The sequence below is a fragment of the Coenobita brevimanus genome, chromosome 113 (genome assembly GCF_032717465.1).
Source record: "Coenobita brevimanus isolate Jiangsu-jjx chromosome 113, ASM3271746v2, whole genome shotgun sequence".
Lineage (NCBI taxonomy): Eukaryota > Metazoa > Arthropoda > Malacostraca > Decapoda > Coenobitidae > Coenobita > Coenobita brevimanus.
This window is the reverse complement of record NC_137066.1, coordinates 1,802,366-1,818,256: the sequence shown is the minus strand read 5'-3', so window position 1 is coordinate 1,818,256 and position 15,891 is coordinate 1,802,366. Positions and strand designations below refer to the sequence as shown.

Below are 15,891 nucleotides of genomic sequence, written 5' to 3'. Positions count from 1 at the left end.
AGGAAGGGAAGCACCTTGAACAGATATGAAGGAAGAATTATGGAAGAGGGGGAAGGAAATCGTAGTTAGAATTAAGGGAAGACGTAGGAAGGAGGGAAGACGTGAGGGAAGGAGGGAAGGAAGACGTATGAAGGAGGGAGGAAGGGAGGGAAAGAGGGAGGGAGGGAGGGAGCAGAGATTGATATGGAGGAGGCCATAGATGGTGCGAAACCTGTGAGGGGCTTGACTCTCGATTAAGAGATTGGATTACCCCCCACCCAAGTGATACGGGGGGGGGCTGAGGGAGGGAGGAGGCAGAGGGAGAGGTGGGGATGGGCAGGGAGGGGAAAAGGGCAGGGAGAGGTTGGGGTGGGTAGGAGGGGGCAAGGTAGGAGGGAAAAGGCGAGAAAAAGTTTTATATGAATTATTTGGCTATCACCCTTGGCAGTGAATGATCCTCTATTGCAGGAAGTGATTAGACTTGTCAGTGTAGAGTCACCTAAAGGTAGCGCTACATTGAGTGAGCGAATGGTTGTTGCCTCCGCCTAACTACGCAAACAAATATATATATATATATATATATATATATATATATATATATATATATATATATATATATATATATATATATATATATATATATATATATCTACGGCCAAGGGTTGAAAAATAAAATGAATCTTAAAATTCATGATATTGATATGAAGTAGGTTTTTGGTAAGGGAGGAGTGAGCGAGGATTTTCAAGAGAGGAAGACTGAGGATTTTAAAGAAGGAAGATAAAGTTGAGCGTAGAAGGAAAGTTAAGTATATGTAGGCCTTCTTAAGTAGCTGTAAGATTAGCGAGACGATGTTGGTAAGATGGTGTATACTTATAAGAGTGTCAGATATACTCTGTGGGATTGAAAGGGTTAAGGTTAGAGAGAGAGAGAGAGAATGGTTTTTGGAGCGTAAGAAGGAAGCAAAATGTCTAATCTATCTTCGTATTTTTTTTGGATTCATTATTTTTATCAGTATTACATTGTTATACACTGTCGTACGTAAATTATCACTGCTCTCTTCCAAATACAGTTTATTATTAGTATTAAATTTACGTATTTTACTGTACGCGGACATATGTAAATTAACGCCACTTTAATCTCTTTCAGGCACCCGCTGTTTCCTCTCTTGGCTCTGATCTTCGAAAAGTGTGAGTTGGCCACATGCACACCTCGGGAACCTGGAGTGGCTGGGGGAGACGTCTGCTCCTCCGAATCCTTCAACGAAGATATCGCCGTCTTTTCCAAACAGGTGTGCCTATGTGTCCTTCCTCATCCCCGCCTCCCACGCCCACGGACCCCCGCCACGCCCGCAGGCATCCTAGGGGGACCGTGGGCGTGCTATGGGCGGCTGTCTTCTTGCATCATTCATCTCTGGTCCATAGGCGGGCATGTGTATTTCTTCATCACATATTCCGCCCGCGGCTTTCCACGCGCTCATCTAGGGACCCGTGGGCGTAAAATGAATCACCACATGTGTTTCTGCACCACCCACCCGCCCACCCCCGCCCACGGCTCCTGTGGCCCCGAGACTAACTCAGTGGGCGGTGTGGGTGGTGCCGTGGGTGTGTGTTTGGCTGAAGGAAGCGTGGCCGCAACACAGCAGCAGCGACAGCAATGCATCACGCAATATGTGGTCCCCGGTTGGCACAGTCTGAGACAAAAGTTTGCGTAAAATTTCACGTCTTTTTTTTTTTTTTTTTTTTTGCTCCTCACTTCCCTCCGGTGACAATTATTAGTAAAATTTCACCTCTTTTTGCTCCTCACTTCCCTCTGCTGGCAAATATTCCCATTCCAGGAAAGTTTGGTATAATTATCAACCAATAGATTCAATTTCACCTAATATTTCACCTCCACTTAGCATTTCCATTCGCTGGCTAATATTCGTAAGCTGAGAGACGCTTTGTATGTTTCCCTGCCAATAGACACAGAATTTTGCCGAATATTTCACCTCAACTTCTTATTTTCGTTCGCTGGCTAGTACTCCCAAGCTGAGAGAGGCTTTGTATGTTTCTCTGCCCATAGATTATTTTCAGCCCATAGAGACAAAAATTTCCCCTAATATCTCACTCTTAAGATTTCTTTTAGCTGTCAAATATGCCCTATACATTATTTTCTTTGTTACGATGCGTCAGGGAGGGAAGCGTCGGACATGCCTGAAGCTGGTAATAGACGCAATGAATAAATAACCCGATCTTTTGTCTCCGATTGTACCGAAGGAGTGTCCAGAGTGTTTATAAAGGATCCAAACCCGTCTGTGCGATCAAACACTTCTCTGAGACAGTGAATTGTTATCGGATATAGTTTAGTTTGGTCATATCATATCACCGATTGCGAGAGTGTTAGCCTGAGTGAAGAAAAAAACAAACAAGCAATCTTATAAGCAACTGGAACTCAGATTCTTAAATATAGAATTCTTACAGAAAATTCGTAATAGATTTTTTGCGCATGGAAAATTTTATCTTTTAGTGATAACGCTTGAAAGAAATATATATAATAGTAATACATTGATGTGATAATGGAAAATGGCTAAAAATTTCGAAACCAAACTCAAAAACCGAATATTCCGAAGCAAAACTATTGTGAAAAACGAAAGATTCCATAACGAAAATAGTGAATAACGAAATATTCTGACACGAAGGCATAGTGAAGAGCGCTAGATTTCGTAACCAGATCAGTGAAAGATTGTGAAACGAAATATTAATGAAGGAAATAAGATTGCGAACGAAACTTCAGTGCAGAGCCAAATATTGCAAAGCCAGATTTTAGTGAAAAGCGAAAATTTCGAAATAAGTTTTAATTAAAGGCCAGATATTTCGAAACTTATTTATTGGTGATCGAAAGATTTTGAAACGGAAATTTTAGGGAGGCCAAAATTCCGATGCCAAATTTTAAAGTGCGAAGGATTTTGAAAATAAATTTTAATGAAACGCCAGAGATTCCGGAAAAGAAAAAAAAAAAGTAGCGAAGAGTCAAAGATGAAGATAGCGAAGTTTTGGGATGTGTGCGAATTCTGATGCAGCTTAGATAAATGCAACAATGAACGGTGTTACGAGCGAGCGAGTGCCAAGATCATCACCGCACAACACCAGCAACTACAACTACAACAACTACAAGAACGACAACAAGAGCGTCCACGGCACCCAGCGGATGAGTCCGGATAAGTACCCTGTTAAACCGGATTTGTACCCCTCTTAATCGGCCAAACACTTTACGGATCACTTAGTAGGGGCGTTAAAGGGGAGGGAGGGGGCGGGGGGTATTGTTTTGCACTTTGTAGGGGTTAAAGGGAAGGAAGGGAAGGAGGAGGGGAAAGGGGGGGAGTATTGTTGCACTTCGTAGGGGGTAAAGGGAGAGAGGGGAAAGGAGGGGAGGGAAGGGGGGGTTTGTTATGATTACGGGTTATCTCTGGTATTATTTATTTATTTATTTATTTATTAGTACGCACTCCGCCATCGATAATAAGCCTTTAAATTGAGGTAGACTGATTGATAGACTGATAAACTGATTAGTAGACTGAAAGATTGATTGGTAGACTGATAGATAGACTGGAAGACTGATTGCTAGACTAATAGACTGACTGGTAGACTGATTGGCAGACTGTTAAGGTCGTGGGAAATTGAAACCATCGCCAATCAGATTATATTTCGATTTTTCCTTCTTTTTTTTATACCCTTCGTCGTTGATCCAAAAAAATCGAGTTTGCATATATATTCAAAGGTTGTTATTTTTCTTGTTTTTTTTCTTTTTTTGGATTTGATAATGGGCTCTGCTCTGCATATTTAAAAAGGTTTGGTTGACTGCGTTGCTACCCGTTGCCATGGTGACCGATTTTTGAGAGAGAGAGAGAGAGAGAGAGAGAGAGAGAGAGAGAGAGAGAATCTGTAATTGAAACTGCCCAGTAGTGACGATAAACAATTTCTTTATGCAATTTTTTTTTTTTCGACAGTTTTAACGGCACTGAAACACGGGATGGATTTATACCGTGCCCCTGAACGTTTTGCCCATTGTGTGTGTGTGTGTGTGTGTGTGTGTGTGTGTGTGTGTGTGTGTGTGTGTTTTATAGGGAATGTAGGTGAGATAAGCAACAAGAGACAGACGATCAGACAGAAGTTAGCGGTGGTAGGAAGAGGTGTGTGTGTGTGTGTGTGTGTTTTATAGGGAGTGTAGGTGAGATAACCAACAATAGAGACGATGAAACAAAGATAGCGATAGTCGTAGGCAGAGGTGTGTGTGTGTGTGTGTGTGTGTGTGTGTGTGTGTGTGTGTGTGTGTGTGTGTGTAGGCCCCCCGCTGGAGTGACACCCGATACACCAGTCCTTAAATTAAAACCACTTAAAGACACGAATAATTCCGGACAACATCGCTCATACCAGCCCCGTCACGGTATGGAAAACTCTACCTTCATATTAAAATTGTCCAAGTCGGGCTGAAATGGTTACACTGGATCTTATACGGAATGCAGACTAAATCGCTGAAGAAAAGGTGTTGCTGTATGAGGCGCTAATTTTTCCCCTAGAACAATCCACGTTGATATCAGTACAAATTATAGACTAACAGGGAGCGTTAATTTTGAGTTGGATTATTTTAATGATTTTTGCCTGTTATCATTATTATTATTATTATTTTATTATTATTATTATTATTATTATTATTATTAATTATTATTATTTATTATTATTACGGTATTATTATTATTATTACTATTAATATGATTATGATGATGATTATTATTATTATTATTGCGGTCCATATATTTTTCCTTTTACCCAGGTATTTTCTAAATTTCAAGATAAAAAAATTTGAATTGCCTTAAATCATTTTGCGGTATGAAGAACTAAGTAAAAAAATAAATAAATAAGTCACTGATCGTCAGGGGTTACGCACAGACTCAGTATATGACTACCCGGTATAATTTTTTTTCCCAGGCTTTGCTATGGGGGAAAAAAAAAATCGTCTTATTAGCTGCAAAAGAGAGTCCGAAACCCCTTTTCTTTAGCGATTTATTTTGTGTATTGTACCCTAAGATTGTGTTGTATGTTATTGATTTTTTGTAATAACGACGTAGCTAACTTTACATCAATATCCTACCTGAGAAAAGCCAGGTGTAATAGGCCTAAGCGGAATCAGTCGCTTAGGAAGAGGTGTTAGGAACGGTACGAGGCCACTCACCGATCCTATGTTTACACCAATATCCTTCCTGAGAACAGCCAGGTGTAATAAGCTGAATCAATCGCTTAGGAAGAGGTGTTAGGAACGGTACAGGGTCACTCACCGATCCTAAGTTTACATCAATATCCTACCTGAGAATAGCCAGGTGTAATACGGAGAATAAGTCGCTTAGGAAGAGGTGTTAGGAACGCTGCACACATCGATCCGAACTCCTCCGTACGATCCATTCTGAAGATGACCCAAACGCGATGGATGCAGGTGAAGTTAATGAGTTTAGCGGGTCGTGATGGGTCAGGTGTGCGGTCAGGTGAGGGCGTGTGGGGTCAGGTGAGGTCAGCAGGAGGGTACTTTGACCTTTGACCTGAATTTATATATTTTTTTTCTATTATTTCCATAAGGAGTTTGCAATAGTTTCCGTGTTATGCTGGGTTTTGTTGTTATTGATATTAATGTTATTATTATTGTTATTCTTGTTATTATTGTTATTATTATTATTATTATTATCATCATCATCATCATCATCATCATCCCTGCCGTCTCCACATATTTTATACTTTGTACCTCTCTCTCTCTCTCTCTCTCTCTCTCTCTCTCTCTCTCTCTCTCTCTCTCTTTCTCTCTCTCTCTCTCAGCGTCAGCCAGAAGCAAAAATTATGATTGATGGAAGTATAAGTGACAAGTTCATGACACCATTGCTTGAACACCAAAAATTATATATATATATTTTTGGCGTAATTTCAGCGTTTTTTTTTTTTTCCGGCTGTAGGATTTTTTTTAATATATGGAAGTTTGAGGGAAAAAAAAAAAAATCGTTTTTTGGAGATCAGCGGCCATGTGATTACTTTTTTTCCTAGCTCCTGTCTCTTAGCGATTTATTTCGCAGATTACACCTCGGTCTCCCCCTTCTCTGTTATGCCTGTTTCTGGTAGTGTGACTAATGATTCCCTAACACCTCTCCCTAAGCGACTTACTCCACAGATTATACCTCAGTGCTCCCGTGTCTGTTATGTCGGTATTGGGACGGTATAGGGAACATACGGGAGAAGGTTAAAGTATATTATGAAAATAAATCGCTAAGGTAGAGATGTTGCGGAGCTTCCTGTGCCGCTTCGAAGTGAGCCTCGTTGTCGTGGGGTTCTCCGTAGCACACTTTCCTAAGCGATTTATTTTTTGCACCTTTAAATTTTCCTCCAAGTTATCTTTTATGTTCCCCTTATTCATGTTGGTGTGATTCTTCGTTGCGCCTTTTCCTGAGCGAATTATTTTGCTTGTGACACCTCAATATGCTCGTCTGCGTAAACCTATATATTTTTAGCATCGGATATATCCAAGAATAATTCAGTTACACACAGGGATTACGGTGCGGCAGAATATAATGTGTCAGTAAGTGGGTTGGCGGAGGGTTAGTGCCCCGCCCCGTAAAACAGCGAACTCAAAGACAAACCCCCACCCCTTATGGGATTATGGCGTCTGGCTGCACTGTACATGGAGATAGAATAAATCGCAGACGGAGATGTGTTGCGAAATTTCCCCAACTATAGTACGAACGGGTGTGGATATAACGAATGTGTTAAAATAGCGTAAACATAATATCCAATTCGGAATAGAAGTGAAGCCTGTAATTAATATATCTATCTATATATCTTTATCTATCTGTCTCTGTCTATCTATCTATCTATCTGCCTACCTACCAACCTGTCTATCTGTCTATCCATCTATCTGTATCTATCCATCCATTTATCTATCTGTGTCTCTGTCTACCTACCTACCTACCCGTCTTCCTATTTATCTACAGTACGTGTATGTATATATTGGAAGTGAGAGAGAGAGAGAGAGAGAGAGAGAGAGAGAGAGAGAGAGAGAGAGAGAGAGAGAGAGAGAGAATGTCACCTGGGCCTCACCTGGTAATCATCTACCGCCTTGTTCCCACGGCAATGGCCACCCGGATCGTCTCATTCCACCACTTGGGCACTTTTTTCCAAAATTCCTCGTATTCAATCGCTTATCATGATTCGTCAAGTAATTTGCCCTGTTAAAAAAATAATAATAATAATTTTCTTCCGAAGCATTAATATTCTCATTTAGCGTATTTATATATATTTTTTATTTTTTAGTTGATATTTTTCTTTGGGTTAAAAAGAAAGTCGATCGTAAAATTTATCTATCGCAACTGAGAATTATAAAAAGCGCTGGATAGATGTACAGGAAACTCTCTCTCTCTCTCTCTCTCTCTCTCTCTCTCTCTCTCTCTCTCTCTCGCCAGACGCCTTAATCTCGTAAGGGTTGGCCACAAACAACTCGCCTCCATGTCGCCCTGTCCCCTGCCATTTCGCTGCCCTCCCTCCGACGTACACTCGCCTCTCTCATATACCTTTCCAGCCTTTCATCTCATCCTTGGCCTCCCCCTCCCTCTCCCCTCCATCCATTCCTCTCACATACACTCTCCTCGTTAGTCTCTCTACGTGATATAACAAATTCTGTCTTAAAATGTACGGAGAGTTTATATAATCTCTCAGGTAAAGGTGTCATAACTAAAATAAATCGCTTAGGGAAAGGTGTCAGGGAGCATTCTTAACCGACGAGAGTACGAGCTTTAGTCCCGTATTCTCGTAGGTTAAGGAAAGCACCCTAACACTTCTTTGTCAGCGATTTGTTTTGCATGAGTCGTAATTTGAATCTGGACTACTACTACTACTACTACCACCACCACCACCACACCACCACCACTACTACTACTACTACTACGCGAGAGAGAGAGAGAGAGAGAGAGAGAGAGAGAGAGAGAGAGAGAGAGAGAGAGAGAGAGAGAGTCCCCAGCAAAATATTCCTACCAAGTCTTATTCAGCGATGGTACTCTCCCTCTTGCTACCAAATCTTTACTTATTTCCGCCTTGGTACCTCACTTCAGCGCTAATCATCGTTCCTACCAAATTCTGTCGACATGCATCCTTTCCTCAGCTTCCCCTGTTCCTACCAAGTGTATACCAGGCTCTGTTCATCTTGGTAGTTCGTTATTCCTACCAAGTTCCTAGTAATTAATTTTTATCGGTGCTACCAATCTTCAGCGGTACTTGTTCCGTAATTCCGCCCAATTCTTATTGATCTTTACTTCATTGTTCCGATAGTGTTGCTACCAAGCCTTATTGATCCTGCCTCTTTATTGTCCCTACCCATTCCTACCCAGTTGTTTTAACCTGTCCGTCAGCGCTCTGTGTTCCTACCAAATTGATACCGTACCTAGTTCAGTTGGAGTCTGCTTTCTAACTCAGGCTTCCTTTATTCCTACCAAATACCCAGTTCCATTAATCTGTGTAACATTAGCGTTCAGTGTTCCTACCAATTTGCTTCCTGGTTTTATTGGGATCTTTGCAGTCTGATTCCAGCGTCCTTCATTCCTACCAAATTCCTAATTCTTTTGATCTGTCTAACACTTTGCTATCTGAAATAAGCGTCCAGTATTCCTACCAAATTTCTAGTTCCTTTACTTTATGCTCACGTTAGCGCTGTGTTCCTACCAAATTGAGTCCAAGTTCTATCGTTGTCTTTGCTAAATAACATTCCTTTATTCCTACCAAATATCTAGTGTTCCTACCAAATTCATTTCTAGTTCAGTTGTGATCTTTGCTACCTTATCTAACTCAAGCTTCCCTTTTTCCTACCAGATTCCTAGTTCTTTTCATCTATGTTAACGTCAGCGCTCAGTGTTCCTACCAATTTCACTCTTAGTTCTGTTGGAGTCTTTGCCATCTGACTCCTTAATTCCTACCAAATACCTAGGTACAATAATCTTTCTAACATTAGCGTTCAGTGTTCCTACCAAATTTATAGCTAGTTTTATTGGTGTCTTTTTACCATCATTATTCTCATCTTCAGACGATTTTATTAACTTTTCCTTGATGCGTTTTTTTTTTTTCAGTTAACACGGCCAGACGATTTTTCAATATTTATTTATTTATTTATTATTTTTCAGCATTTATTTATTCACTGGCAGACGATTTTATTCAGGTTAGTGATGAGCAGGAAGTGAAAAGCTTTGTAAATCGCGGCATCATCTTCGTCTTCTCGGAGTTGTTATAATAATAATAATAATAATAATGATGATAATAATAATAGTAATAACAGTAATGATGATAATAATAAGAATAATAGTACCTAATAAGAATGATATTAATGATAATAGTAACTAATTATACCGGTAATAGTAGTAATAATAGTAATGATAATAATAACAATAGTAATAGTAAGAGTAATGATAATAATAATAATAATAATGATAATAATTATAATAATAATAATAATAATAATAATAATAATGCCTGTGTTGGAAAATTCCTGGTTTATATTTCAAATTTTTTAGGAATAGCCATCAAATTTTTTCCCAATAGGTACCAAGGAGATTTTAAATCAGGAGGTAAATTTTGGAAGTTTCTCCATCTCTTAAATTCCCCAAAGAAAATTCCCAGTAAATTTTCCTAAAAAAAAAAAATAGGAATATATGTATTTTGTTTTAAGCACGATGAAAAAGTCAAAATAGTAGGCAGGGATTAATAAAACAAACTGTATATAATGTATTAAATTCCGAAAAAGAAAATTTTCATTTTATTCCAAAATTCTCAGTTTTTTCCAAGAGTCTCAGTTTTTTCCAAAATTCTCAGTTTATATATATATATATATATATATATATATGTATCGCAAAATTATGTTTATATCTATCGCAAATAATTTTTATGATAGATGAACAGGAAGGAAAGAATCATACTCCATTATTTAATTCCTTTTTGTATCTATCTATTTATTTACTGGCCGCATTAGGAGCGTAGGAGCACTGGGCTAGGCTACTAATTTTCTGTATTTAACGCTAAGGAAAAAACAAATGAACCGATGACCGATAGCGTAAAGTCTATGTAGCAATTTCGTAGTAATAAAAGTAAGGGCGATAGAGAGTTGAGAATACCTAACACCTCTTCTTTACCGATTTAGTTTTGGGTACGCCTGGCTAATATGGAAAAGTGAGAATACCTATGGACGTAAAGCGATAGTAAATTCTCATCCCTTATTCTCGTAAGGTGAGGAGCCTCCCTAACACCTTTTCCTTACCGATTTATTTTTGGATACGGCTGGCTAATATCGTTTTGTGTAGGGTATGGTGATCTTGGAATGATTTAAGTAACGCAGAAGATTACGGCAAGGTGTCATGAAGAAAGTAAATCGCGTAGGAAAAGGTGTTAGGGAACCTTCATCTGTTAAATGTGTAGCTCCATTGCGACGAGTGGAAATGTTGGATGGGAAAAGAGAGAGATTAGAGCCAGATTTCTTTATTTTCCCTATCGTTTCCGGCTACGTGGGAGAGAGAGAGAGAGAGAGAATTCTGTATTTTCTTTAACCTAAGGGCCTCGACAGAACCCATTTTCAGAAGCATACATCTGTTTATCGGGGTATAAAGTGACAGAGATGGTCAGAATGGGAGACAGAAGTGACGGAGATGGTCCAGGAGTGAAGCAGACACAGTGAGATAGTAGCCAGACTCTTGCGCCACCCTGTCCTCACTCTCAAACCAGCGTGGTGAATTTATCTGGTACATAGAAGCGTGAAAAAGTGAGGCCGCAGCACCCCGAGTGAAATTAATATCCGCCATCATCATCCTTTGGGAGACGCGACCCAATTCTCGCACAGTAGGGAGAAGTCGGTCTGGGGGTCTGTCTCGGTCCCAGAGGATTTTCACCGACTTGGATCCCGACGAGTGAGAGGCTTTTGATGTGGGTGGGGGTGGGGGTTGTCGGGGGTTGTCGGTGGGGGAGATGTCGGTGATTAGCGGGGCGGTTCGGTGATTTTTGGCCCGGGAGCCGTGTTGGTGTGAAGGCCGAATGTGTATGTGTGGGTTAAGTATCGCCCAGCCTCCCTGCCCGCCACACACCACCACCACCACCACCACCGCCTTTACCACCAAGACTGTGGCTAGGGTGAGTTGCTAGGAGTCAGGGTTTAGCGGAAAAATATGCTAGGATATAGGTCAGGGTATGCTAGGACTCGTGATGCAGTCGGGGAATGTGCTAGGATGTGTTATTGTAATTCTTGGACTGTCGGGGAATTTATGCCAGGATTTAGGTCGGAATATGCTAGGATAAATTGCTGGGATTTATGGTTTAGAGGTAGAGTATGCTAGGAAGAGTTGCTAGGATATTTGCGTCGGCGTGGAAAATCTTATATACTGGATCGAGTTGCTAGAACTCCTGATTGAGCGGGAAAAAATGCTAGGGCTGTTGCTAGGATTTTGCTGAATGAGGGAAATGGCAACCTCTTGTCCTACCCTCCACAGCGACACTCACCTAACAGAATCGTAGCTAGGCTGGGAATGTGCTAGGACGAGATACTGATGGCTAGGACGAGAGAGGGATGGTAGGACGAGAAACTGTGATGGCTAGGACGAGAGAAGTGCGCTAGGACAAGAGAGATGCTAGGGCGAGAGGCTGTGATACCTAGCTGAGGGGGGAGGAGATATGCTAGTAGTTGAATTGAATAACATTTTGTAAAGAAGCTGTTAATCAGTAACTACATATCACAAGCTAGGACTGGCTGTGCGGAGCTGTGTTTGCGTTGTCCTAGCTTGGCGGGCACTTTGACACCCAGCTCCTAGGACCCCCTCTCAGCTGAATAAAACCGTCGGGCGTTGGGGACAGGATTCTGAGGAAGATGAGAGCAATATTGGATGGGTTATGATCAGGTTTGTGGAAATCATCTTTGTTTTGCGGGCGCGTCGTCTCTTACCCTTACCGTTGCCCCGCTCCTTCACCCCCGCCACACTCACTTCCCCCGGCTGTTATTATGTTTCTTCCTCTCTTTGTCTATCTCATGTCTTCCTCCTTGTCTTCCTTATCCTCTTCCTCCTCCTTCACCTCCTTGTCTACCAAGGTCCCATCCGCCATTCTTCACTTCCCTTGGCTATTATATTTCTTCTTCGTCTTTTTATCTACCGTACGGTACCTCTCTGTTTTCTTGTCAGTCTCATGTCATCCTCCTTGTCTTCCTCATTCTCTTCCTCCTCCGCCATTCTCCACTCCCCTTGGCTATTATATTTCTCCTTCCTCTTCTCCTTAGCCACCTCTTTGTTTCCTTGTATACCTCATGTCTTCCTCGTTGTCTACCTCCTTCCCCGATCCCATCCGCCATTCTCTCACTTCCCTCAGCCATTATTTCTCTCTTCCTTCCTCTCCCGCCTCCACACACAGCTCCCCTGCCGCTCTCCTTAAGTGCTTTTATATTTTTTCCTAACACTGGGTTGAAATTTATGGCTGGCTTTCGACAATTACATAAAATTGATTCCGTCCCTTGTCCGAAGATCACATACTTGGATGCGAAGAGGGGAGTGAGTGACAGTGTGGTGGTGCTGTGGTAGAAAGGGAATGTGGTGGTGGTGGTAGTGGTGGTGGGAGAGTATTGGTGTTGTGGTGGAGAGTGATTGTGGTGGTGCGGTACTGGTGTGTTGTGGCAGTGGTGGTGATAAGTGGTGGTGGTGATGATAGTGGTCGGGGTGTGTTGGTGATGTGCAACAGTGTGGTGGTGTTGTGGTAGTGGTGGTGATAGTAGTAGGAGAGTTATAGATGTAATGATTGAAATGGGTAAATGTTGTGGTAAGTGGTGGTAGGACAGTCTTGTGGTGGTGATAGTTGTGGTTGTAGTGTATGTGGTACTTGTTGGTGTGGTGGTGGTTGTGGTAAGAGTTTTGTGGTGCTGCATGTGGTAGGAATTAGTGATTGTTGGTTTGTAAGAAGGTGTGGTTGGTCGGTAGGGTTGGTATGGTGGTAGGAAGATGTTGGTGTGGTTGGCGGTAGTGGTGATAGGAAGATGGTGTGGTTGGAAGATGAGATTGTGTTGGTGATTCTTGACGTGCTGTTGTCGGTGTGTGTATGTGTGTGTGTGTAATTAAAGTTAAAAAGTGTGTGTGTGTTTGTTTGTGTGTGTGTGTGTGTGTGTGTGTGTGTGTGTGTGTGTGTGTGTGTGTGTGTGTGTTTAATGTTAGATGTGGGTCATTTTATTTTAGTGGTGATTCTTTGTGTGTTTGTGTGTGTGAAGAGAGCCAGTATCATTGCTGAAGTGTGTTTTTTTTTTTTTCCTTTTTTTTAAGATGATGAGAGTGGTGGTGGCGGCGGTGGGGAGTGTTGGTAAGGTTTTAAGGAATTACTGCGGCGCTGGCTGCATATTTTTCTGTGACGGCTGTGGTGATGGTGGTGGTGGAGGTGAATGGTGATGTTTGTGGTTGTGGTGATGACTGGCTTTGGTTGTTTGTGGTGAGATGAGATAGTTTGAGAGAGAATGATGTGATGTTATGGGCACTGTGATTGTAGATTGTGATGTTGCGGTAGTCATGATCGTTACCTAAGTTACGATTCTCTGTAGTTGCAATAGGAAAAGGAAAGTATTGTAGGTCGCATGGTCCATTACAGTTTATTGATACGTGTTTACTACTAGAATGTGACAAGGATAGTAAAGAATAAGGCTCTCATGTTCTTACTCTCTTAATCCTGCGTTGAAAAAGCAGTATTAGTGTTCCATTTTATTTTTTTTAATTGCAGTACGACAATAACACTACGATTCGCCATATTGTTATCGCTAATGTTGTTTTCTCTTTCTTCTTTGCGGATGTAGATGAGGAAAAGCGTTTAGTGTTAGCGAGAGTCATTTGTTTGCCTGTCTGTTTCTAGCCAGACGCCATAATCCGGTAAGGGGTGGCCGTTTGACTCTGAGTTAGTTGTTTTACGGGGAGGGGCACTAACCCTCCGGCGACCCACTTGTTGACACGGAGGGAACACGTATGGGTTGGTTATATGGTTACCACCTAACTCTGTAAATGGTTTCCTGGCTTACAGGAAACCATTAGGCTTGTCACTCAATGTAAAGCCACCTGAAAAGGAAAGAAGAGTAATAAAAAGTGACAGGAAAGATGGGAGAAATAGGAAGAGAGGAGGTGATATAAGGTGAAGGAAGAAGTAGGCACCACTACATCAAGTGAGTGGATGATGGCCGCCACCACCTACCGCTAAATTATTTGTATATATTAAAAAAAAAAAAAAATGCGTCTTACCATTACAGTGTCATAAATTCTTGAAGTGGGGAGTTTTTCTTGATTCCTCTCAATAAATATCTCTTGAGATGAAGGTATAATTCTTACCGGTACATATGAAAGAGTAAAGAAGTGAAGCAGCGTTGTGGTGTGGATGTGGATGTGATGGGAAGGCTTAGGAAAAATACACTGAGGTGGTTTGGCCATGTGGAGAGGATGGAGGTCGAGAGACTATCGAGGAGAGTGTATGTAAGTGAGGTGGAGAGGGGGAGAGGGAGGGGGAGGCCGAGGATGAGATGGAGGGATGGAGTGGAGAGGTAGGTTATGAGAGAGTGGTGAGTTGGGGGAGGGCAGTGAAATGGCGGGGGACAGGGCGACATGGAGGCGATTTGTTTGTGGCCACCCCTTACGTGATGAAGGCGTCTGGCAATAGATAGATAGATAAAAAAATAAGCTTGGAAGACGGGTGACTTTAGCATCTCATTAGAAGAGAGGATAATTGCAGCAGCTTCTTCAAGACTGACGAAACTACTAGAATGAGACAAGGATAACAAAGAAATATCCAGTGACTTATCCTTGCCAGGTATGGAGGCTCCCTGACACCTCTTCCTTGGCGATTTATTTTTGGCTATGGCTGGTTAATATCCTTTTGTATGTTTTTTATGTAGAGTAATACTTGAAGAATTTATATAACATGAGAACATTAAGGTGTAATAAACAAAATAAGTAGCCTAGGAAAAGGTGCTAGGGAACTTAACCGACGAGAACAAGTGAAAGTGCGCTAACCTCTCTCAGACCCGGCTCTGAAGCTGTAATGAAAGGGTGTCGTGGCTGTATCGGTGAGTATGCAGACGGTGATGCTGATGAGGGTGCTAACCGTCATCCATGTTACTTGTCACGCCACGGCAGGTGGTTGTGGTAGGTGTTGGTGAAGTTGTGAAGGTTGTGGTAGGTGATGTGGTGACTTTCGTAGATGAAGGTAGGCTATGGTGGTTGTGATAGAGTTGTGGTGGTAGTGTGGTGGATGTAGTTGTGGTAGAAAGTTGTGGTGGCTGACTTTGTGGTGGGTGTGGTAGCAGAAGGTATGGTGGTTGTGGTGGTTGTAGTGGCTTTGTGGTGGGTGTGGTAGGCGAAGGTATGGTAGTTGTGGTAGAAAGTTGTGGTGGTTGTGGTAGTTGCAGTTGTCCTGAGTAGTGTGGTGGTGGTGGTGGTGGTGGTGGTAGGGGGAAAATTGTCCTTAAATACCGGATTCTCCATTTTATTCCAGTCAGATTTTTCTCTCGTATCTTTACAATTTCAAGTTTGCGTCTCACCTTAAGTTTAGACACCTGAAGGATAATTTATGAGACGCATGTAAAGCTAATTCGCCTGTAAAATGGTGTTAAGAAATCAAGTGTAGTCATATTTATCTGGGAAGACGTGGCAACTAGCTTACCTCTACGGTACCCTTCCCCTCCCCTACCTCCATCCCCACCCCTTCCCCTCCCCCTCATCCCATCTCACCCAACACTCCTCTAAGATCTCTGCCTTCTTCCCCTCCCTCCCATCTTCCTTCCTTTTTCCTCCTGTCTCCCTTCTGCCTCGTCCTTTTCCTCCCTCCCTCCATCTCCCTCCCCCCTTCATTCTTCCTCATCCCCTCCTCTTT

The 15,891-nt window shown here is 41.9% G+C and overlaps 1 protein-coding gene across 1 annotated transcript in view; it reads left to right on the top strand.

Annotated features, from left to right (window-relative positions):
* The window catches only part of hth (Meis homeobox homothorax), an 843,055-nt gene that overhangs the window by 28,993 nt on the left and 798,171 nt on the right, over nucleotides 1-15,891 (top strand). Inside the window, exon 3 of the mRNA XM_080286771.1 lies at nucleotides 1,127-1,268. Coding sequence (XP_080142897.1) covers nucleotides 1,127-1,268 — 142 coding nt within the window. The remainder of the gene's footprint in view (nucleotides 1-1,126; nucleotides 1,269-15,891) is intronic.